The 22,382-nt window shown below is 44.2% G+C and overlaps 1 protein-coding gene across 2 annotated transcripts in view; it reads right to left on the bottom strand.

The window, feature by feature from the left end:
- Positions 1-22,382, bottom strand: part of CFAP52 (cilia and flagella associated protein 52) — a 26,390-nt gene extending 4,008 nt beyond the window's left edge. Inside the window, exons 1-12 of one of the 2 annotated variants that reach the window (XM_005693564.3) lie at positions 22,284-22,382; positions 20,218-20,417; positions 19,693-19,829; positions 15,256-15,384; positions 14,341-14,440; positions 13,351-13,467; positions 11,236-11,336; positions 10,547-10,717; positions 7,321-7,469; positions 5,289-5,434; positions 2,473-2,624; positions 1,746-1,848 (exon numbers count right to left, since the gene is read on the bottom strand). In XM_005693564.3, the coding sequence (XP_005693621.2) occupies positions 1,746-1,848; positions 2,473-2,624; positions 5,289-5,434; positions 7,321-7,469; positions 10,547-10,717; positions 11,236-11,336; positions 13,351-13,467; positions 14,341-14,440; positions 15,256-15,384; positions 19,693-19,829; positions 20,218-20,417; positions 22,284-22,365 (1,587 nt within the window). In that variant the 5' untranslated portion in view covers positions 22,366-22,382. The remainder of the gene's footprint in view (positions 1-1,745; positions 1,849-2,472; positions 2,625-5,288; positions 5,435-7,320; positions 7,470-10,546; positions 10,718-11,235; positions 11,337-13,350; positions 13,468-14,340; positions 14,441-15,255; positions 15,385-19,692; positions 19,830-20,217; positions 20,418-22,283) is intronic. The other variant, XM_005693565.3, reaches the window with a different exon arrangement.

The following is a 22,382-nucleotide window of genomic DNA, read 5'->3' as shown; positions in this document are numbered from 1 at the left end:
CAGGCAGCCTTCCTTGGGTTTTTATGACAAAGTTGTTGAATCCTGCCCCCAGATCACAGATGCAAGGCCTTGTACCAAGGCCATGGAAGTATAGCCCAGAACCAAGGACACCTCTGAAGTTGAGCCCCTTGGTAACCATTGCCAAAAGCCCCTGATTATCACTAACAACCTTCTTGACTCCCAGTTAGACAAAGATGCCCACTCCAGTAAACACCCTATAGTGCTGCAACCAACCACCTGATGCTAGCTTTCCCCCAGGAATTTTCTTTGTCTTGAGGCTATAAAAGTTGGCTGTTAACTCGTGAAAACTGTCGACTCTCCTGGGCCTGTTGTGAGACTGGCCCGCTGCACTCACAGTGCCCACCGTATCTGTGCTTTGTTCTTAATAAACTCACTCCTTTCTGAAATGCTCTATGTCTGGAAATTCTTTTCCAACCCACGCTAGGACTGCCTCAGTGAAAGGGTCCTCAGGCTGTAGTTCCCACTCACCTGGGAAGCTTAAACAGAAAAAAACCCCACTTCTGGATTCAAATTTATGGGCATGGGGGTGGGGAGGGCAAGTCCCTTCAGAACTTTTCCCATGCTATTTTTATACTTTTCACTCCATTATCTTAGACTGCAGCTGGCAAAACAATAAATAGGCAACCTCCTCTTCAATTATCTCAAAGGCATCTCAAAGACTAAATTAGGGGTATCCAAACCCAATACCTGGATTGGCAAGTAATCAGGCCAAGATCTGACGTATCTGATGTGGCTGGCCGGATGGGAGACACCCCCCTCCCCCAACCAGCTTCCCTGTCCCTCTCTCCTGAAGCTTCTTGCTCACTCTGAGGGGGAAATGTTCCCCCCCAAAAGAAGGGCCAATTTCCACCCAAGGACATGGACCCCCTCAGCTAAAGAGATTTTTAACATATTGATGAAGTAGGGTGATGAGGGCTTCCCAGGTGGCTCAGTGGGTAAAGAATCCACCTGCAATGCAGGAGACACTGCATTTGATCCCTGGCTCAGGAAGATGCCCTGGAGGAGGAAACAGCCACCCACTCCAGTATGCTTGCCTGGAGAATCCCACGGACAGAGGAGCCTGGCAGGCTACAGTCCATGGGGTCGCAAAGAGTTGGACAGGACTGAGCACTCACTCACAGCACGAAGTGTTGAGAGATTAGCTCCATTGTCATTCAATTTGAATTTAATCAAATGACAACTGCTTTGGACACAGCACTTCCATTCCAGCCCTAAAAATTTCCTCATAATCAAAACCAGTACTTATTAAGTGCCTGCTCTGTGCCGGCCCTCACCCTCAGCTTTTAGCATTGTGGCTCAGCTGGTAAAGAATCTGCCTGTAATGCAGGAGACCCGGGTTCGATCCTCAGGTTGGGAAGATCCCCTGGAGAAGGGAAAGGCTACCCACTGCATATTCTGGCCTGGAGAATTCCATGGACTGTATAGTCCATGGGGTCACAAAGAGTCAGCCATGACTGAGCAACTTTCACTTTCACACTCTATGAAAACAAGCTTGATTAAAGTCAAGCATGACTGTAATCCATGAGGTCAGTGGTGTCGTCACATCCATTTTGCAGACAATGAAGCAAAGGCACCCAAGAAAATGGCACAGCATTTCCAAAGTGACACAGAGGATCACCAGCACTCTCATCCTCTGAACTGACGTGGCTTGGCTCCAGAGCCTGCACCCGTGGCCACGAGGCACCACGGCCCTTCTCTTGAACCAGAAGGGTCCCAACCCTTACCTTTCTGTCTGTGCCACTGGTGATGATCTGGAACTCCTCTGGGTGGTAACAGACACATTGGAATAAGGTGTTAGCCAGGATCATCTGATTCCTCCTAAGACGCCTGAAAAACAGATCCGAAAGGTGTGAAATCACTATTCTCTTCCTGAGAAACCTTATTTACCAGTAGAGCCTGGCCTGTGACATGGCCACCCAGGCATCTGGTCTATGGAAGAAGAATCGATATTTACACATTTCTTGGGGAGTTGCATTATTGTTATTTAGTCATTAAGTCATGTCAAACTCCTTGCAACCCCATGGACCATAGTCTGCCAGGCTCCTCTGTTCATGGGATTCTCCAGGCAAGAATACTAAAGTGTGTTGCCATTTCCTTCTCCGGGAGATCTTCCTGACCCAGGGATCGAACCAGTGTTTCCTTTTTGGAAGGCAGATCCTTTACCACTGAGCCAGGGAGTTGCATTAGTGTAAGTTAAACCATGTTTTGCTTTGTGTATCTAGAGAGCTACTTCCCTATCCATCCAGAAACTTCTAAGGTCCAGCTCTTCCTGGAAGCTCTGCCCTTCCCACCAGTACCTGTGAACCCTCAACAGTCATGGTGATGAATGGCTTCTGAGATGCATCCTTTTCTGTTGCCCAGAGTCATGTTTCTGCCCTTTGAGTTTTCCCTTGAGTTCAATAGCTGGGACTGCATTCTGCATCAATGGTCCTCCCCATCACTGGTACCTACACGAGGTCCCAGATGATGCAGGTGCCATCCGTGCTGGCTGTGACGCACTCCTCATTGCTCTTCTTCACCCGGATGCAGGACACGGAGGACTTGTGCTCCTTCAGTGCCTCCTCCAGCTTCTGGATCTGGTGGCCTATGTGCCACACCCTCACCTGGAAGCCACAAAGCACAGGCTCTCAGTTCCAACTTGGGACTTTCTGATGAAAAACAGGTCCCAAGAGTGTTCTCACCTCCTGGGCCTGATTTGTTTTTCTAATTCCCTGTTCTCATCTTGGTTGAGTGGGGTGGGGATATCAAGTTGCAGGGCAGGAATATTCTTTCATGGAGCCAGGAAGACGCCTACCAGGAGCCTACATCCATTTTTACTTTTAGGGCTGAGAAATTTACCAGGCCCCCGCTGCTAAAACTAGTAGTGCAAGGGCTGCTGCCGAACCAAGTGAAATAATAATGTCTGCTTGTTTCTGCTGAGCACTGCTATCAAATTTCTGGTGCCATCAGGGAATCTCTTGGGTACCCACGGCCATATTTAAACTTTCACATAAGCTGCTCAGTTTCAATCATTTAAAATCGGTGGTTCTCAACCCCATTGAAGTCAATACCCACTTTCAATAACAAATACTGTCTGATACCCCTCTGTCAACTTGAAATGAAATGCAGAGGTGATACAACTACCTACACACAAAATTTTACAACTGATGCCCTAACTGTAATAAAAAAAGGTTAAGTAAAAAGGAAAGTTATTTGGTTATAACAGTGGGTCCTGTAATGGATAAACATGCTGTCACAGCTAGACCAGAAAACATTATCATGTAGTCAGATGCTCACAGTCAGATGCTTCCTATAATGAATGTGTTAGACTTAGGAAAAACAAGGACAGCAGAAATCGTTTTGTGTAAGTGATACAAGACAATGAAAGAGCCACAGTCTAGTCGAAAACTAAATGGAAATCTAGGGTCTTCACTACTCAAGTAATGGCCATTTACCAATGAAAATGGAAGTAAAATACTCAAGTGTATCTTAGCAACCATTGCATTCAGATCAGTACACACCTGCGGACCAGCAGCCTTGGCCTCCCATACCTAAAAAGACCTTAAAGACTATGTCTCTTGGAAGGAAAGGTCTTTAGCAGCCATGGGAAATGGGAGGGGGGACTGTGAAAAGATTGCTAACCAGGATTGGGGGCAACCAATTTGTCATGTGTAAGTTCCTCCAGCAGCCCTCCTCAGCCATGTGGGTGCATGTGTGTGCTCAGTCATGTCTGACTCTGCCACCCCATGGACTACAGCCCACTGGGCTCCTCTGTCCGTGGGATTCTCCAGGCAAGAATACTAGAGTGGCTTGCCATTCCCTTCTCCAGGGGATCTTCCCAACCCAGGACTCGAACCCATGTCTCCTGCATTGGCAGGCGGATTCTTTACCACTGAGCCACCTGGGAAGCCTTCCTCAGCAAGGCAGATGCCCCCAAAGGCTCAGGGAGCAAGCAAGGATGCTGCGGGTGTTAGCAACAGCTAGGCTGCAGGAATGATGGAAGGGGATGGAGCCACAAGGGTCCAGAGAGGAGGGAGATGGCTCAGGGCTGGGCGGGTCTGTGGAGCATCTGCAGGGCCTTGTCCAGAAGAAGATATGCTCTGCCATGAAAGGCACACCAGCCTCTGAAGACATAGTGCAAAAGAAAGGGTGTAAAGTATCTGATTAATATAAGAATTGCTATCTTCACGTCACACTTTACTTTTACAGGACACTGAATCACGGAGAGGTTAAAGCACACAGCCCAGGTCACACAACTTGGAAGTGGTGGGAGTGAAATTTGAGAAAATTTGAGAAAATTGAGTGTGACTCCAGAACTAAAACACTCAGACACTAACTGGTTTGGTCTGATCTCTGCCAGAGGCTATATGAAGATGCTGTCTCTTTCTTCTCCTTAGGTCATTCCTATGATAGCATGGAGAAAGGAAAGGAAAATGTAATGTTCTATGCTGAGAGAAGGAAGGCTTTGGGATGGAAAAAAAAATATGGGGAGTAGGGGGAAGGGAGACACTGAGATGTATGAAAAGACATTTTAGGCTCCTTGAAATGATGCAAGAAAATGATTGAGTGTAATAATTTTTGGATGATGGTCAAAGTGTATGGGTAGATTAAAGAATTGAGTCCAAAAATGGCATTTCCTTTAAAAGACAAGATAAAGACAATTTAGAAATGGCAACCCACTCCAGTACTCTTGCCTGGAAAATCCCATGGACCGAGGAGCCTGGTAGGCTACAATCCATGGGGTCGCAAACAATCAGACATGACTGAGCAACTTCACTATGGTTTTTGAAAGGGAAAAAAAGGTATTCCAAACCTCTGGCAAAACACCAACTTGGATCCCTAGCTCGATTCCATATAGAACACTTTCATGTCTGTATCCTAAATGTCCTTTCTGGGAACAAATATATTGATATGTGTATTTATACTATTAGGACTTTAATGTATGATGGACTTCAGAGTTTCATCAAAATCTTAATTTGGTCTTGCCTGACTCCCAGTACAGATGAAGAAAATCAAATTACTGTCCTGTTATGGGGCAGTTGAAAGACTGAAGGCAGAAGGAGAAGAGGGCAACAGAGGATGAAATGGTTGGATAGAATCACCGATCCAATGGGCATGAACTTGGGTAAACTCTAGGAGATGGTGAGGGACCGGAAAGCCTAGCGTACTGCAGTCCATGGGGTCACAAAGAGTCAGACACAATTTGCTGACTGAACAACAGTAACAAACGGGGCATTTGCTCTGAATATGTGGCTATTTTTAAAAGATTCAGCCCTGGAGAACAGTACCTCCCCTTCTCCTCCACCGCTGATGACCCTTTTACAGTCGCTGGTGGTGGCGATGGCAGTCACGCCAATCCTGTGCGCATTGTTAATAACGTACATCAGTCGGCCTGTCTCCGGGGCGAAGGCTCGGATTCTACCATCATCCCACGCTGGCATGAAAGGGAAAGAGAAGGCAGGCAGGATGAGCATACTCTAAATCCTAAGAGAGAGACAGGATGTGAGGGGACAGTGGTGGTGATAGAGGGAAGAGGCCAGTCCCCCACCCACTGCCAGGAATCACAGCCCTCTTTTCCCTGATTCCCCAGACTGGCCATACCTCCCAAAGGAAATGAACGGCTCGCCTTAGCTAAGCCTGCCTCCTGGTGTACCCCACCCCAGGAGACAGAAGTTGGGGAGTCCAACCCCCACCTCTCCCATGAGCTGTAAAACCTGCACATTCAACCAGATGGTTGATATTGCAACTGGGATGTCAACCAGGGATCAGAAGTCAGCTTCCAGAAGAGTTCTGTTTAAAAGCATGTCAGCCCTGGGGACTTCCCTGGCCATCTAGTGGTTAAGACTTCGCCTCCTAATGCAGGGGGTGCAGGTTCAATCCCTCATTGTGGAGCTAACATCAAGATCCCACATGCCTCCTGGCCAAAAACCAAAACGTAAAACAGAAGCAATATTGTAACAAATTCAATAAAGACTCTAAAAGTGGTCCACATTCCCCCCCCCAAAAAGAGTCTTAAAAAGGAAAAAAAACCTTTGAGTACTAGAAATGGCATAATCTTACAAATTAAAGAATTCCCTGGCTTCTGTGTTGAGAGCAGATCATGGAAGAAGGGTGATGGGTGAGGGTAGAAGCAACGAGTCCTGGTAGGAAGCTACTAGAATAATCTAGGAGAGAGATGGTGGTAGTGACTGAGATGACGGTGGAGATGATAAGATGCATGGAATCTTGGATATACTCTGAAGAGGGAGCCATTGGAGCAGGAGAAACGGGGTTTTGGTACAAGACAAAAAGAGAAGTGATGATGATGCCAAGATTTTTGACCCTAGGATTTGTTAGCTGTAAGTGGAATGCAAGCCAAGAGCTCCTGGGGACCACTATGTGGAGAAAACATGCCCCAAGGTAGAAGCAGGACAAGGAGACAAAGCCAAGAAGAAAGGGCAGTGAGATGGTTCCTGATATCACAATTTTATACTATTATTATGATTGTTCTGGCTGCATCAAGGCACATGTAATCTTAGTTCCCTGACCAGGGATCGAACCGGTGCCTTCTGCAGTGGAAATATGTAGTCCTAATGGCTGGGCTTCCAGGGAATTCCCCTGATATTACCATTTTAATACCTGCCCCTAAACTCCGGAGGTTGGTGATGGACAGGGAGGCCTGGTGTGCTGCAATTCATGGGGTCGCAAAGAGTCGGACACAACTGAGCGACTGAACTGAACTGAACTGAAAGACTCACTTGACTTTTCATTGATGTGAACCAGTAATTCACTTTTGACCGCTGGGGAAATTTATACATGGATTGAACATAGACAATATCAAGAAATTATTATTTTATAGGAAAATATCTTCAGAGATGCATACTGAAGTCTTCAGAAATAGACTATCATGGTGTCTATAATTCATGTTAAAATATTTTGGCATGACATAATCAACTGAATTAAAAATAAATTCCCTTGGAGCTATAACTTAAAGTCAGGTTTTTAATCTCTTGAGCAACAAAAAAGGGTTCTCACACAAGAACCCTGGACTTGCTAAGGCCTCAAATCTACCCTGTGAGGTGAATCACTGAATTCTCCTGGCCAGAGAGAAAGCAACATGCTATATGAAGCAATGCGGGGTAAGAGAAATTGCTGTTCGGTAATTCCTAGCTCAGAAAGAATCCTAGCTGGAAGGGAATTCCAAAGGCAGGCTAGATGACAAGCAAGCGGACCGTGGGAGGCCATGGCAGTTCATCCTCACGCAGAGCCTGGTCGGAAAAGACTGGCAAGAACCAAAGCCACAGCCGGAAGCGGAAGTCAAACCTGGTACGCCAACCTTACCGGAAATGATGCTCTTGCCGTCCCGCATGAAATCGATGCCATGGCAGGTCATGTTGGGTACGGTAATCCGCAGCAGCTCCCTGTTGGTCAGCGTGTGCCACACTCGGATGTCCTTCTTGGCGCAGGTGGCGAAGAGCTCGGCGGTGCCGCTGCAGAGAGGTCACCAGGAGAGTGAGCCATGCAGCTGCACAAGACGCACAGTGTTTCTCAGATGCAGGTTTGGCGTTAAAATGGGCTTCTTGAGGATGTAGGGAAGGATGCTTTTTCAAAGTGTTAATAGTACAGTTGTGCCAACTCTTTGCAACCCCATGGACTGTAGCCTGCCAGACTAATCTGCCTATGGGATTATCCAGGCAAGAATACTGGAGTGGGTTGCCATTTCCTTCTCCAGGGGAATCTTCCCAATCCAGGGATTGAATCTGGGTCTCCCACATTGCAGGCAGATTCTTTACCATCTGAGCCACCAGGGAAGCCACGAGGATGCTTTTAGATGCCTATTGTCTCAGGCTTAATGGCCTTACAGATTCCTTGTGCAGAATGGCATTTGATGGGGAGTTCCTTGGTGGCCCAGTTATTAGGACTGGGAGCTTTCACTGCTGGGGGCCCAGGTTCGTCCCTGGCTGGGGAACTAAGATCCCACAAGGTGCACTGCTTGGCCAAAATTAGTAAATAAAATACCACATTTTGGAGCGGTGAAATCGTCACACAAACCTTCTCACAGATAACAATTATAAAACCCAGATAAAATGAACACAACAACAAGACTGCCAAATCCCGAAGACAGTGAAAATATTTTAAAATAGACAGAAATCAAGAAGAGCTTCCTCTTGTGAAAGTGTAACTGGGGGACTTCCCTGGTGGTTCAGTGGCTAAGACTCCATACTCCCAACGCAGGGGGCCTGGGTAGATCCCATGTGTCACAACTAAAAAAAAAAAAGAAAAATCCTGAATGCAGCAACAAAGATCAACTAAGACCTGGCACAGCCAAATAAACAAATAAATACCTTTTTTTTAAGTGCAACTAGAAAGGGTTAAGAATCATTACTGTGTGATTTCTAACCAGAGGTGCCCCAAACTCCTTAGGTATGGTGACCACAGAAAAAAAGTAGCAGAAAAACCACAGCCTCACTGACTAAAGGGTAAGGGGCTGGAAAATTCATCTGGAATTTAAAGGGAAAACCCTGGCAGCAAGAGAATCATAAGAGGAAGACCTAAATTCTGATTATTAAAAACTGCCCCAATTCCTGTGTGCCAGTTGAATTCTACACGTGGGGGGTGCAGGAAACTTTGAGAGGAAAAAAAAAAAAAACAGGAGGCAGAGACCAGAGAGGACACTACTTTTCTTTTTTTAATTCTATTTTTTTCTTTCTTTTTAAAAAATTTTAAGATTCTCTTTTTGAGGTCAGCACTATATGGATGAATCTGAGAGCTTTTTTAACTGACTACATTCACCAACTGTGCTTAGTTTGGGTGGCTGAAAGCTGAACCTTAGAGGCTTAAAGTGACTACTAGGATGTTTCTTTGAATTGAATTGATGTTGCTCAGTCGTGTCTGACTCTTTGCGATCCCGTGGACTGTAGCCTGCCAGGCTCCTCCGTCCCTGGGATTCTCCAGGCAGGACTACTGGAGTGGGTTGCCATTTCCTTCTCCAGGAGATCTTCCCAACCCAGGGATCGAACCTGGGTCTTCCGTATTGCAGGCAGATGCTTTACCATCTGAGCCACCAGGGAAGTCCCTAAAGGACGTTTCTTTAGGGGGATATAAAATATTCTAAAATTAGATTATGATAATGGTTGCAAACCTCTGTAAGTATACTCCTAAGAAAGCCATTGAATTGTATAGAGGGTGAATTTTATGATATGTAAATTATATTTCAATAGAGCTGTTAAAAAAAGAGAAAGGGGTATGAAACCTGAATAGATTAAAGACTGCATAAGAAATTGAAAAGACATTTAAAAACTTACCCTTACAAAGACACCAGGACCAAATATTTTACAGATTGATTCTACCAAGCTCCTTAGAAAAAGAGAGGAAAAGTGACGCAGAAAGGAAATGACCAATTTTCAAATAAGAATTCGCCTGATGGGAGGCACCAGCCATTTTCACTATTAGAAACAGGAGGAACCTAATCACAAAGGCTCAGGAAACCAAAACTACATTTGGTGACCTCAAGGACCAAGTTTTCAAAGAGCCTTGCTGCCTATACAACAATGATCTTGAGTCTTATAAATTCAAATGAATTACTGAAGAAGTTCAGAGCAAAAACTGTGACCAACTTTATGGGACAAATCTCACCAAAGACAAATAGATTTCATAATCAAATAATGACAGACTCTGATGGCAGCTCTGTTTGACATTAAAACTGCTCATGGTTATGTGTTTCACTGTCTTGTGAGGGATTTACCAATATATACAGCAACTAGGTTCAGAGGAACTCTTAATCTTATGGCCACTGCCATCAGGCAAGCCAAATCTGGAAGACACAAGGGGTGCAAACAAACGACTTGAAAGATGTTTAAAAAAAGGCATTACTAAATTTTGCTCTAGACAGCAGTGGAAACACAGAAAAGTTTTTCCAGTCTGTTCACCCTTTCCATGATGAATTTACTAGAAAAGCCAACATTCCAAAGAGGCCCAAATTTGAATTATAAAATAGATGTAGCTGCTTGGTAAAAGCCAAAGAAAATCTATTAACATAATTCACTACAATAGAAAAATTCATGGAGAAAAATTTATTATTGTTAGGTAGTTAGAATAGGAAAAAGGAGTCCAAAAGGGTGGTGGCTAAAAGACAAAGAAAGGGAAAAGCCCTTGAAAATGGAACAAAAGAAAATCCATGGACTGGAGTGAGAACTTCAGATGAAACAAACACACCCCCTTCTTGGCTAGCGCAATTGCATAGGGCAGGCTCAGCAGGGAGGAGACAAATGATTAAATGGAGGAAGCCAAGAAGGATTGAGGCCTCTCCTTTGGGGTCGGCCCACCCTCACGACTTGAAGGTGTACTATCCTTTGCTTGCTGAATAATATTCTGAGTTGTAACCAAGCTGTAACACTGGTCTGCTGTTTCAAATCTTTGCTGTGGTGAGACAGAACCGAGTAAATTACATTATGATTTATCATGATTGATTATGTTAGTAGGTGAAACATCTATTAATAAAATTAAATTTCCTTGCACATGGCATCAAATCTCTACATTCTTATCACTTTTATACTCTTCTACTTACAATGGGAAGACAATGTCCTCAACAGATTCAAAGTGACAAGACGTGATGAGAGTCTCTTTGAAATTAGTGAAATTGACACGGTAAATGTGTGATTCTTCTGTTCCTACAAAGAACTGGTGTCCTTCCCCTCGAAGTGTGATAGAGGTGATTCCACCTTGTAACTGGATTTTCCTTTAAGGAGAAGCAAAAGGTAAAGAAGATTTACTCAATTGATGAGCATTTATTAACTGTCTGAAGCATTATAGAGGATATATATCAGGCATAAGAACCTGAGTCCTGCCTTCAAGGAGATCACAGTTGGAAAGGCAGGAGTTGGAATATCAAGTGCCCATGGTCAGCAAAGGGGGAGGCCCATGTGGTTTATGATAATCAAGGAAGTTTACAGTGAGATGTCCCTCTAAATGGGTGGTGGAACACAAGTAGGATTCAGATACAGGGAACATTCCAGGCAAATAAATTGGTACAAATGACCATGGCCAGTAAACACTTCATTCACTCCATGTCTAACAGGTGGAATCTTTTCACTGGCAAAAACCACCATCTACTGTGTTTCCAACTGCTCATTTTAACAGCAAGATGAGATTGGTTTTAAACCAAATATCACTTTGTCCACATCACTTAGTTGCCGACTTTAAGCAAACCTCTCTCTAGAGGGTCTTTCCTCATCCAAACCCTGCAGGGTAACTTACTTGATGGGTTTGTAGCTGGGGCTTTTACAGAAGACCAGCAATCCATCTCCAGAGCCCACCAACAAACCCCCCATCTTCAGGCAACTGATAGCTGACACTCCCTAGGGGGAGAAAGAACATTAAGGGAAAAAAGCTAAATGGTTTCATCATTAGGAATCTATGCATCTCTATTTTTGCTTTGCAAATAAGATTAGCTGTCCCATTTTTCTAGATTCCACATATATATATTAATACACAATTTTTGTTTTTCTGACTTAACTTTCCTCTGTATGACACATATACACTATTGATACTATGTATAAAATAGATAACTAATGAGAACCTCCAGTACAGAGCTCAGGGAACTCAGTGCTCTGTGCTGACCCAAGTAGGAAGGAAGTCCAAAAGAGAGGGGATATATGTATATATATGTGTACATACAATGCTCAGTTGTGTCTGACTCTTTGTGGCCCCCTAGACTACAACCTGCCAGATTCCTCTGTCCATGCAGTTTTCCAGGCAAGGAATACTGGAGTGGGTTGCCATTTTCTCCTCCAGAGGAATCTTCCTCACCCACTGATTGAACCCATCTCTCCTACTTGGCAGGCAGATTTTTTACCACTGAGCAACCAGGGAAGCCCCCTTGCTCCATATATTGTAAGTTAGTTATATTGGTTTGTCCATGAAGTTCATTTGGGGTTTCTTGTGAGATGTATGGAAAACCCAAATGAACTTTTTGGCCAACTGAATACTTAAATAAAAAACAGAAATCTAAATTTAAAAAAAAGTTGGCTGTATGGTTAGAAAGATAAAGAATTACTTGATATTCAAACCAACTGTCTTGATATTCAAACAAATATCTCCAATCCCCTTGCCCTAAAAGAATTACATCTTTCCACTTGTGTAACAGGCATCTTGGAAACATTGCTTTATGTGATGTAATTTACCTTTACACCTGAATTAAGCACTAAAGCATCCATGGGAGAAACTTAAGTGCCACAGGTTTGAAGAACACTGAGACAGTCAGCATCTTTTCTGGAGAGGCACTGACATTCCAAGTACTCAGCAAAAATATCCAGGTCAGAATTTTCACAGAGTGTTTCATGGAGCCCTTCAGAGGAGTCAGAATTGGCAGGACTCTCAACCTTGCCCTCCTTCAGCCTGATCTGATTTGGTTTCATCTGTTGAATATATTGGAATCCCTCTCCTAAAAATCATTTGAAAAACACTGATTTGGCCTGTGCCTATGATTAGACTCTGCATATTGCTAGACTCTTCTCATTGCTAGACTCTTCTCTACCTGTACTGTGGCTTTCTCCCGTTCTTACCCATCTCCTTAAAAGCTTGAAAACTAGTGGTTATATGACTAAGAAAACTCTAACACCTTCCCGGGAACACGGTGCAATATTTCAAAGCTTCTTGGGACCATCAGCTAAGTGGAAAATTATCTAAGCTTGAACCATCTGTTCCATTATCAGACATGAGATAGACAGGTGCAGAACCTGAAAGAAGCTTTCAAATCCAAAGTTTAGTAGAAACAGCCCTTGTAACTTTCTGGGGGCACTGGAAATAACAGCACTTATTCTGTCCAATTACCCTTTGATTGTAGGCTTTTTATTTTGGTTTAGAGATCAAAGTCTCTTATTGGACTTTTAACCTGAATTGTTAGGAATTCTGCAAATATAAACAACGAACAATTTCTGCATCTTGCTCATAACTTAAAATGTCAGCTGAGGCTAAAGTTTAAGATCTAGTTATTAGATTAGGAAGAAATGACAGATAGTCTTGTAAATCAAAGAGCACATGTCACTTACACATGGCAACTGGACTGCCCAAATGCTGGAATGGATGTGATTACAAATCACAAAGCCACAGGCCTTAAGCTTTGAAGATGCAAAAGAAAACAGTGTGATTCTAACCCCTAATTGAGGACATCTGGGATATCCTGAATATACACCAGTGATGAGGGTTTGAGTGAACTAGTCAATGAACATTGCAAATTGCAGTGTGACCTTGGGTGCATCATAGACGTGTTGTTTCTCCCCACAAACCCTTGATGGAAGTCTGTGCTAACGGTGGCAGGAAGAAATCACTGGAAAACAGCAGGGCAAGCAGACTTTGATGGTCTCTACTCACCAGACTGAACTTGTCCTTGGCAGGCCCTGTGTCTGCCAGCAGCTTTGTCCTGGGGTTCATTTTTAAAATATCTCCAGTGGTGGTGCCGAGGTAGAAAAAGCTATCATCATCGGCCATCTGGGGGTGAGAGAGACAAGGAAACCTGAAGACCTGGTTTGCCCAGTGATGCCCAGGAGCCCCTGATCAGGGAGGGGATGAGCTTTCTCTGAACCCTATGAAGACCTCCAAAAGTCCTCAAGGTGACTTCTGTCTCCTCAGACTCGATGGGTAATAACACCTTCAAGGGGAACAGAATCAGGGCCAAATTCAGAACTGAATTCAGTATGAAACATCAGACTCCAATCAGCCGTGAATTTCACTGAAATGGGCTTGTGTCTGCTATTAGCATGCGCTCCCTGAGGCATCTCCGAAGGGCTCCTAGGTGAAGGTGTGCTCCTCTAGAGAGAATATGTATTTGCTTTATTTCCTATTTCCCAAAGTCTACATTCATAGAACGAGTGGAGAATGGGGTTATATGCATGAATATCTGAATCCACATTAAAGACACATGAATAATCCCTCTTTGTGGAGGAGACTGCATTTCAACAAGGAGTTTCATTGTTAGAAGCTTTATTTCTTGTGCAGAAATAACATGAATGGCAACGGGAGGTGCTGTGGGCCTTGAGCACCTCCTGGCTACCCTGCTTCCCACCAGGTGAGGCAGATTCCTGGGGTCTAATGGCAGTTCAGGTCCACGGAAACAGATTCCCCCAGAGCTGTGTCTAGGCAGCCTGTCCAGCTTCCCACGGGAGCTCCTGAAGTGAGACTGCCTCACCTGTGCCTCCCCAGGCAATGCCCTCCGTGTCCAGGGCTCCCCTCCCCACCCCCAGCCCAAAGAACATGTCCCTACACACAAGCACACATCCACACACCCACATACCCCTGTCTTGCTCAGTACTGTTAACAAGGACTTGTACTAATATTTACATAAAACAACAGAGTAATTCTTACTGAGATGCTCATGACTATTCTTTTCATCTGTCCTGTTTGGCACTCGGTTGGCCAGATCTTTCTGTTTGGGAGATCCAGTTCCCATACTCGAATTGTCCCACTAGAGAAAAGAAATAATCAACTGGAGACCCATTTAATAAATGCTTCATCTCTTCTCTGTTTTCTGTAGTATTTTGAAGGAGAAGCTGAAAGGAAGAGAACTAGGTATTTTGAAGATTTGTTATGGCCTGGTGATCTCCCCAAGATACACTTGTCATTTGGATGCTGAAGTACTAGCATCTGCAGGCTTTCTCACTTGGTTTGGTATAATGAATACCGGAAGTTGGAATTGTCACAGAGAATCTAGCATAGATGGGTACCAAACCAGAAATCTTATTGAAGAGCGATAACTTTTTCTTCCTGGGTTAGGAAGATCCCCTGGAGAAGGAAATGGCAACCCACTCCAGTATCCTTGCGTGGGAAATCTCATGGACAGAGGAGCCTGGTAAGATACAGTCCACGGTATTGCAGAGTTGGACATGACTAAGTTACTGAGTGTGCACACATGCCCTGAGTGAGAGCACAGATTGTGGGCAGTGTGTTATCTGTAACAGACAGATCAGAGGCAGGAATGAATTTAGCCGATCAGCAGAACTTTTTCAGTAGGAAGCACAGAATGATCAAATAACTGTATTTAAAAGGACTTCCAGCCAAAATAATTTTTACGTGCGTGCTACTCGCTCCTCCATTGGCAGGTAGGTTCTCTACCGATAGCATCAGCTGGGATTTTTAGTGACTCCCAAATTATGAAAATTAGGATGAAATCTCTTTTTTCAGTATGAAAACCACATTCCCCCTAATTGGAATGACCGTGTTTTCTTTGTAAGCAAATAGGGTGATTTACATGTTGTGGAAACCTTGACAGCAGACACGTACTTTCCAGCAGTGACAAACATCTCGTCGCGGCACCTGGAGAAGATGACTGTGGTGGCGTTCCCGACATTGAGGCCAGCTGCGGGGCTGCCACAGATGGCCTCTCTCTGGGCTATGCTCCAGACCACCACACTGCTCGGACGAAAGGACAAAGAGAATCAGGGGGAAACGGGCTTTCAAAATAAGAAATGGCTCTTTTAGCCGTTCTAGAAGGAAAGAAATACAAGAGGTTGCTCACAAAGGAATGAAAGAATTATATTGACCATCCCCCCCAACCCCCAGACATCTAAGTCTCTTGCTAAAATAAAGAGATTTTTGAGACAGGCAGGGCATAAAAGTTTACCACTCATTTATCACTTGTAAAAAATTTCCTTGGGGAAATACTCCAGCAAAAAAAAAAAAAATTGTTAACTAGAAGCAATAAAAGAGAAAGACATAGGCATGTTTTCAAACTTGACCACGCCAGGTAGTTGATTCAGTTGGAGGACTTGCCAAAGCAGGAAGCTAGGACCTGCCCCCAATAGCTCTGGGCTGGAGTCTGAGAATCTGCTTTGCTAAAAAGTCTCTGGTGATGCTTTGGTCTGGGGACCACACTTAGAGCAGTTCTGTTGTAGCTTAGGGCTTCCCAGGTGGCTCAGTAAATGCAGCAAATGCAGGAAACACAGAAGATGTAGGTTTGATACCTGAGTCAGGAAGATTCCCTGGAGTAGGAAGTGGCAACCCACTCCAGTATTCTTGTCTGGGAAATCCATGGACAGAGGAGCCTGGTGGGCCCCAGTCCTTGGGGCTGCAAAAGAGTTGGACACGACTGAGCACACACACAAACATGTTGTAGCTTACCTTTGCGTCTTTCTGGGTGTAATCATACAATTCAGTCCTAAATTGATAGTGCTTGGTTAATGATATCAAGAATGCAGGGGAGGGGGTATTACGTTAAACACTGGAATCATTGCAGAGATGTGGATGGACCTAAAGATTGTCATATGGAGTGAAGCGAGTCAGAAAGAGATAAACAAATACTGTATAATATTGGTTATATGTGGAATCTAGAAAAACGGTAGAGACTAACTAATTTGCTAAGCAAAGCAGAAATAGAATTGCAGATGTAGAGAACGAACTTCCGGTTACAAGCAGAGGTGGGATGGATTGGGAGATTGACATTGACATATATACACTGTTGTTCAGTCTCTCAGTCGTGTCCGATTCTTTGCAAGCCTGGCCAGGCTCCTCTCTTCTCCACTGTCTCCCAGAGTTTTCTCAGATTCATGTCCATTGAGTCAGTCATGCTACCTAACCATCTCATCCTCTGCTGCTCCCTTCTACTTTTGCCTTCAGTCTTTCCCAGCATCAGTCTTTCCACATACACTGTGCTGTGCTAGCCCGCCAGGCCTCTCTGTCCATGGGGATTCTCCAGGCAAGAACACTGGAGTGGGTTGCCATGCCCTCCTCCAGGGGATCCCACACTGAAGGCAGATTCTTTACTATCTGTGTCACCAGGGAAGCCCATGAATACTGAAGTGGGTAGCCTATCCCTTCTCCAGGGGATCTTCCCGACCCAGGAATCAAACCGGGGCATATATACACTGCTGCTAAGTCGCTTCAGTCATGTCCGACTCTGTGCGACCCCATAGATGGCAGCCCACCAGGCTCCCCTGTCCCTGGGATTCTCCAGGCAAGAACACTGGAGTGGGTTGCCATTTCCTTCTCCAATGCGTGAAAGTGAAAAGTGAAAGTGAAGTCACTCAGTCGTGTCTGACTCTTTGCGACCCCATGGACTGCAGCCTACCAGGCTCCTCCGTCCATGGGATTTTTCCAGGCAAGAGTACTAGAGTGGGGTCCCATCGCCTTCTCCGATATATACACTACTATGCAGAGTACATCGTGAGAAACGCTGGGCTGGAAGAAGCACATGCTGGAATCTAGATTGCCAGGAGAAATATCAATAACCTCAGATATGCAGATGACACCACCCTCCTGGCAGAAAGTGAAGAGGAACTAAAAAGTCTCTTGATGAAAGTGAAAGTGGAGAGTGCGTGGAAAGTGGAGAAAGCTCAACATTCAGAAAACTAAGATCATGGCATCCAGTCCCATCACTTCATGGGAAATAGATGGGGAAACAGTGGAAACAGTGTCAGACTTTATTTTGGGGGGCTCCAAAATCACTGCAGATGATGACCACAGCCATGAAATTAAAAGACGCTTACTCCTTGGAAGAAAAGTTATGACCAACCTAGATAGCACATTGAAAAGCAGAGACATTACTTTGCCAACAAAGGTCCGTTTAGTCAAGGCTATGGTTTTTCCAGCAGTCATGTATGGATGTGAGAGTTGGACTGTGAAGAAAGCTGAGCGCCAAAGAATTGATGCTTCTGAACTGTGGTGTTGGAGAAGATTCCTGAGAGTCCCTTGGACTGCAAGGAGATCCAACCAGTCCATTTTAAAGGAGATCAGCCCTGAGATTTCTTTGGAAGGAATGATGCTAAAGCTGAAACTCCAGTACTTTGGCCACCTCATGTGAAGAGTTGACTCATTGGAAAAGACTCTGATGCTGGGAGGGATTGGGGGCAGGAGGAGAAGGGGACAACAGAGGATGAGATGGCTGGATGGCATCACTGACTCGATGGACGCGAGTCTGAGTGAACTCCGGGAGTTGGTGATGGACAGGGAGCCCTGGCGTGCTGCGATTTACGGGGGTCGCAAAGAGTCGGACACGACTGAGCAACTGAACTGAACTGATGTATAAAATAGATAACTAACGAGAACCTACTGTATCGCACAGGGGCCTCTACTCAATGATCTTGTGGTGACTTAAATGGGAAGGAAATCCAAAAGAGAATGGGTATGTGGCTCCATTTAACTGACTCACTCTGCTACACAGAAGGAACTAACACAACAGGAGTGGGGAGTGACTGCTAGTGGGCACTGGTTTCTTTTTGAGGTTGAAAATGGTCTAAAATTGATTGTGGGAAAGGTTGCGCAACATGGCATGTAAACAATGTCCTTGGGGAAGCATTCTGGCAAAAATGATTCCTTAGATGTCAATGTGTACCCAAGACTGAGAACAACTACCATAAGTTAAGAATAGTAATAGACTGCTGGACGCATTTCTGTTGAGGAAAAAAACAGTCAAATGGGGATGGGCCATGGACATGTGACTACTTTGCTATATACTGAGAACTATCAATATATAACTACACGTGAATATAAATTTCCATTATAATTAAGCTTTGCAGCTCAAACAAGAAAATGTCTGTAAAAGTGCACCAAAGTATTAAGTCCTACGCAAACCTCCGGTATTCCTTTAGCACTTACTCAGGAATATGCACTGCATTGATTGTTCTTCCTAATATAATGCTTTGAAATACTTTTCCCCCAATATCATTTGCATGTATTCTCTCCCTACTAACCTTGACTGTGAGATCCTTGAGGGCAAAGATCACGGCTTAATGAGGGAAGTTAAAAATGCCACCTCTGAAGTCTCACTTCAGGGTTTGTCCCCCAGCTCTGCTACTTAGCAGCTGGTGACTCAAGTTCCTCATTTGTCATATAGCCTCAAGAGCTCCACCTCGTGGAGTTGCCATGAGGCTTAAATGAGATAATGCAGTTAAGATGCTTGGCACACATCTGACCTGTAGTAAGCGCTCAAAAAAAAAAAAAAAAACAAAACCCCAGCTATGGTTGATGATGAAGATGATGATGACAAGGATGATGTCATCTTTTCCAGCAAGGATTCTTGATTTAGCTGCAAATTAGAATCACATGGGAAGTCTTTAGAACTCCTAAAACTGAGGCCAATTAATCAAAGTCTCTGAAGGTGGAGCCAACCACCAGTAATTTTCTAAATCTTCCAGTTGATTTCAGCGCACTTCCAGGCTTGAGAATCAGCATTCTATGGTATTTTCCTCACAGGCTTTTACATTTTTTTTCTTTTGATTCTTAACATTTCAGAATATTTAATTTTCACTATTTTTCTTTGCAGTCTTTTCATACAGATGAAGTTTCATGTAAGTAGAATTTTTTATTCTGTGCTTTTTCTTACTATAGGGCATATAAATTTCCCAACTAATTGAGGGACTCTCTATAAGCACTTTAAGTCTTTAAAAATTTATAAATATTTTAAGTTATCAATGGCCACTAAAAGTTAACATGTGTTTTTTATAACATTTTCCCCAGTTTTTGTTTGGTTCTACATGTATATGCAGGTACTTTACTTTCATAGTTACATTATTTTCTTTGTTATTTGTTTCTGTCTTTTCAGCTTAATTTGAACTCTTTCACCAAAAATTTATAATTTCCCCAATTCATATGAGCTTCATAAGCTTTTCACATCACACATGCTCAAATACAGATAGGCAAACAGAGAATGTTAGAAAGGGGACAGTTGTTAACATGTCTAGAAATATGCCTACAGAAAAGAAGTAAGTGTGCTTAGTTCATTACCTTCCATCGTCTGGGCCTCCTAGTGATACCAAGTACATATCATTTGGTGAAAAGGCCAGAGCTTCAATTTTGCCCTTGTGAAGTGACAGCCGAGCCATCAGCTCCCTTTTCTTATAATCCCACAGAATGATATCTGCCTGGGGGCAAGAATGCACTGTCAGACCATATTCAGGCTTTGGAAGGACCAGAGGAGAGAGCTACCTCTCTGTGTGAAAAAATAATCATTCATCACTTTTCTAGGAATTAGAGCACGTCTTCCAAACACTACAGCCACAAAACAGAAACAGGTGTTCGCGGGGACTTTTGTTTCTAGGTATGAGCAGTCACAAACTGCTGCACTGGGTACAAAACCACCAGGTTCCTTTACTTTCAGCCTCACAGAGCGAAAATGAATTCCAAGAGAGGTCAAGGGAAGAGGAGGCAGGGTGTAAACAGGACAGTGCAGAGCTACTATGAAATGAGGCAGCTTTTCTTGGGAGGCACCTCTGAATCAATACACAGTGGATGGTGTTTTAGTGTATTCACCTTAAAGCCCATGAATGTGACTTGTCCGGACGCAACGTAAAGTCCGCTCTTGGAGATGGCCACACAGGAGACGTTGTTGCCATGACCGTGTAGGAAGTTCTGTTCCTGAGTATTTATTGCCTGGATGAGGATGGTGCAACCCAGAGGGTAGACCAGATGCTCCTGGTCAGGATGGCATTTTAGACCAGTGGGGACATGTCCTAAAAGAGAGGTTGAAAATAATAAAATTCAAGGGCAGAAGTGGCTAATTGTTTTTCTTTAGACTGAGTATAAGGCTTTTAAAATAAGCCTTAGTTCAACTAAAATAAGTGTGTGTGTTTGGGGGTTGGGCAGTATTAGGTAATTTTACTTTACTGACAAGGTTGGCATAGAGTATATTCACTGCTAAGGAAAGATTTTCAGGGCATCCTAGGTGGAAAAAAGTCTGGTTATAAGGGAATATATATAGCATGAGTCCACTTTTATTAAAAAGTTATGTCAATGTACATTTGAAAGGATCATACCAAAAGTTTAACAGATGTCTTTGGGACAAGTAATAATGGTTGATTTTTCCTTGGGTTTCACTGTATTTTTCCACTTTTCTACGCTCTTGTTCCTAAGTATGACTATGGATTTACCCCCTGAATTACTCTATATTCTCAGTGCATAGCATACTATTTGCGTGTGTGTGTGTGTGTGTGTGTGTGTGCGCGCGCGTGTGCTCAGTTGTGTCTGACTCTTCGACCTCACGGACTTGTAGGCCTGCCAGGCTCCTCTATCAGTGGGATTATCCAGGCAAGAATACTGGAGTGGGTTGCAATTTCCTCTTCCAGGGGATCTTCCTGACCCAGGATGGGACCCACATCTCGTGTCTCCTGCATTGACAGGTGTGTTCTTTACCACTGAGCCACCTGGGAAGCCCACCGTACTACTTGGCATTCAGTAATTTTACATAAATGCATATTTGACTATATGAAAGAATATAAATTGTCACAAAACCAAGAAGGCAAAACCAATTCAATTTTATTGAATTTTAAAAGACCAAGATAATTGGAGACACTGAGATATAACTGACAATACTCTCTGAGTGCTACAAAACAGTACTGAACAGTACTCAATTCAGTAGCAGGGCTCTCTACTGGTCACCAGTGTGATCCTTTGCCCTTATAGCAGGTCACTCACTTCCTTTACTGATGATCTGGTGACCAGCTCTAAAGATGGCCAGTACTAGGGTGTACTAAGTGCCCAATTTCTATCAGAGACCGTTAACATAAAACGAAGAGAAGACTCAAGAGCCAAGTCCTAGAATGTGCTAAAGCTTTAGGTATTGATTGTTCCGTGTCTACATTATTACAATTTTAAAGCTTTCAGGCATCACAATGCACTTTCTTTAAAAGCTGGCTTTTTCTAAAATGCAATCCATTGCTTGTTTTCATCCTTCTCAAAACCCAAACAGCATTTCCCCTCTTCATGTTCCAGATAGGAGGTGGTCATAAGTCAGATTCGAGCAGAACAACCAGGCCCCTCTGACCAAAGCACCTCTCCGGTCCATCTCCCCCTGGTGTCCATCATGGTCTGAAATCCTTACCTTCCTTCTGGTTAGAAGACAAATCATCCCCTAAAGTGGTTGCTCAAAACACAAATTCCCCACTCCCTCCAGCCCTTTCTTATTAGTATATCAGCTGGGATTTTAGAGGTTACTTGTTCCCAGGGACCTACACGTATTCTGTAACCCAGTACTGAGGGGCAGGCAGTTTTGCTGGCTGTGTGGGGCTTAGAGCCAGGGGAGAGCTGGCCAGTGGGAGAAGGGTTTCAGATCGCACTTTTTTTTATCCTTATGGCCTAGTGAGGGGGCATTTGGTTCCTTTCAGACGTTTGCAAAACCCATCCCATTCTTTAAGGCCTGGAGCGAGGACATGACTCTAAGATCTTTGGGGAGGAGAGGCTGTCTGGGTCCCCAGTGCTTGACTCATGCCAGCGTCCCAAGCTGCCTTCCAGGTGCCACCTGGTGTCTCACTCTCCCTGGTTGCACCACACTGTCCTTGGGGTCCCTAAACCACCTAGCCCAGACACGCTCGAGGTCTCACCATTGAATCCGATCACGGCCTCAAGCTCCAGCTCTACTGCCTCAGCCACCTCATCCCTGGGAGAAGTTTGGGTCTCCATCATCTGGAGACTCCGCTCAC

Source organism: Capra hircus, chromosome 19, assembly GCF_001704415.2.
Source record: "Capra hircus breed San Clemente chromosome 19, ASM170441v1, whole genome shotgun sequence".
In the NCBI taxonomy this organism is placed as follows: domain Eukaryota; kingdom Metazoa; phylum Chordata; class Mammalia; order Artiodactyla; family Bovidae; genus Capra; species Capra hircus.
This window is presented reverse-complemented; position numbering and strand designations above follow the sequence as displayed.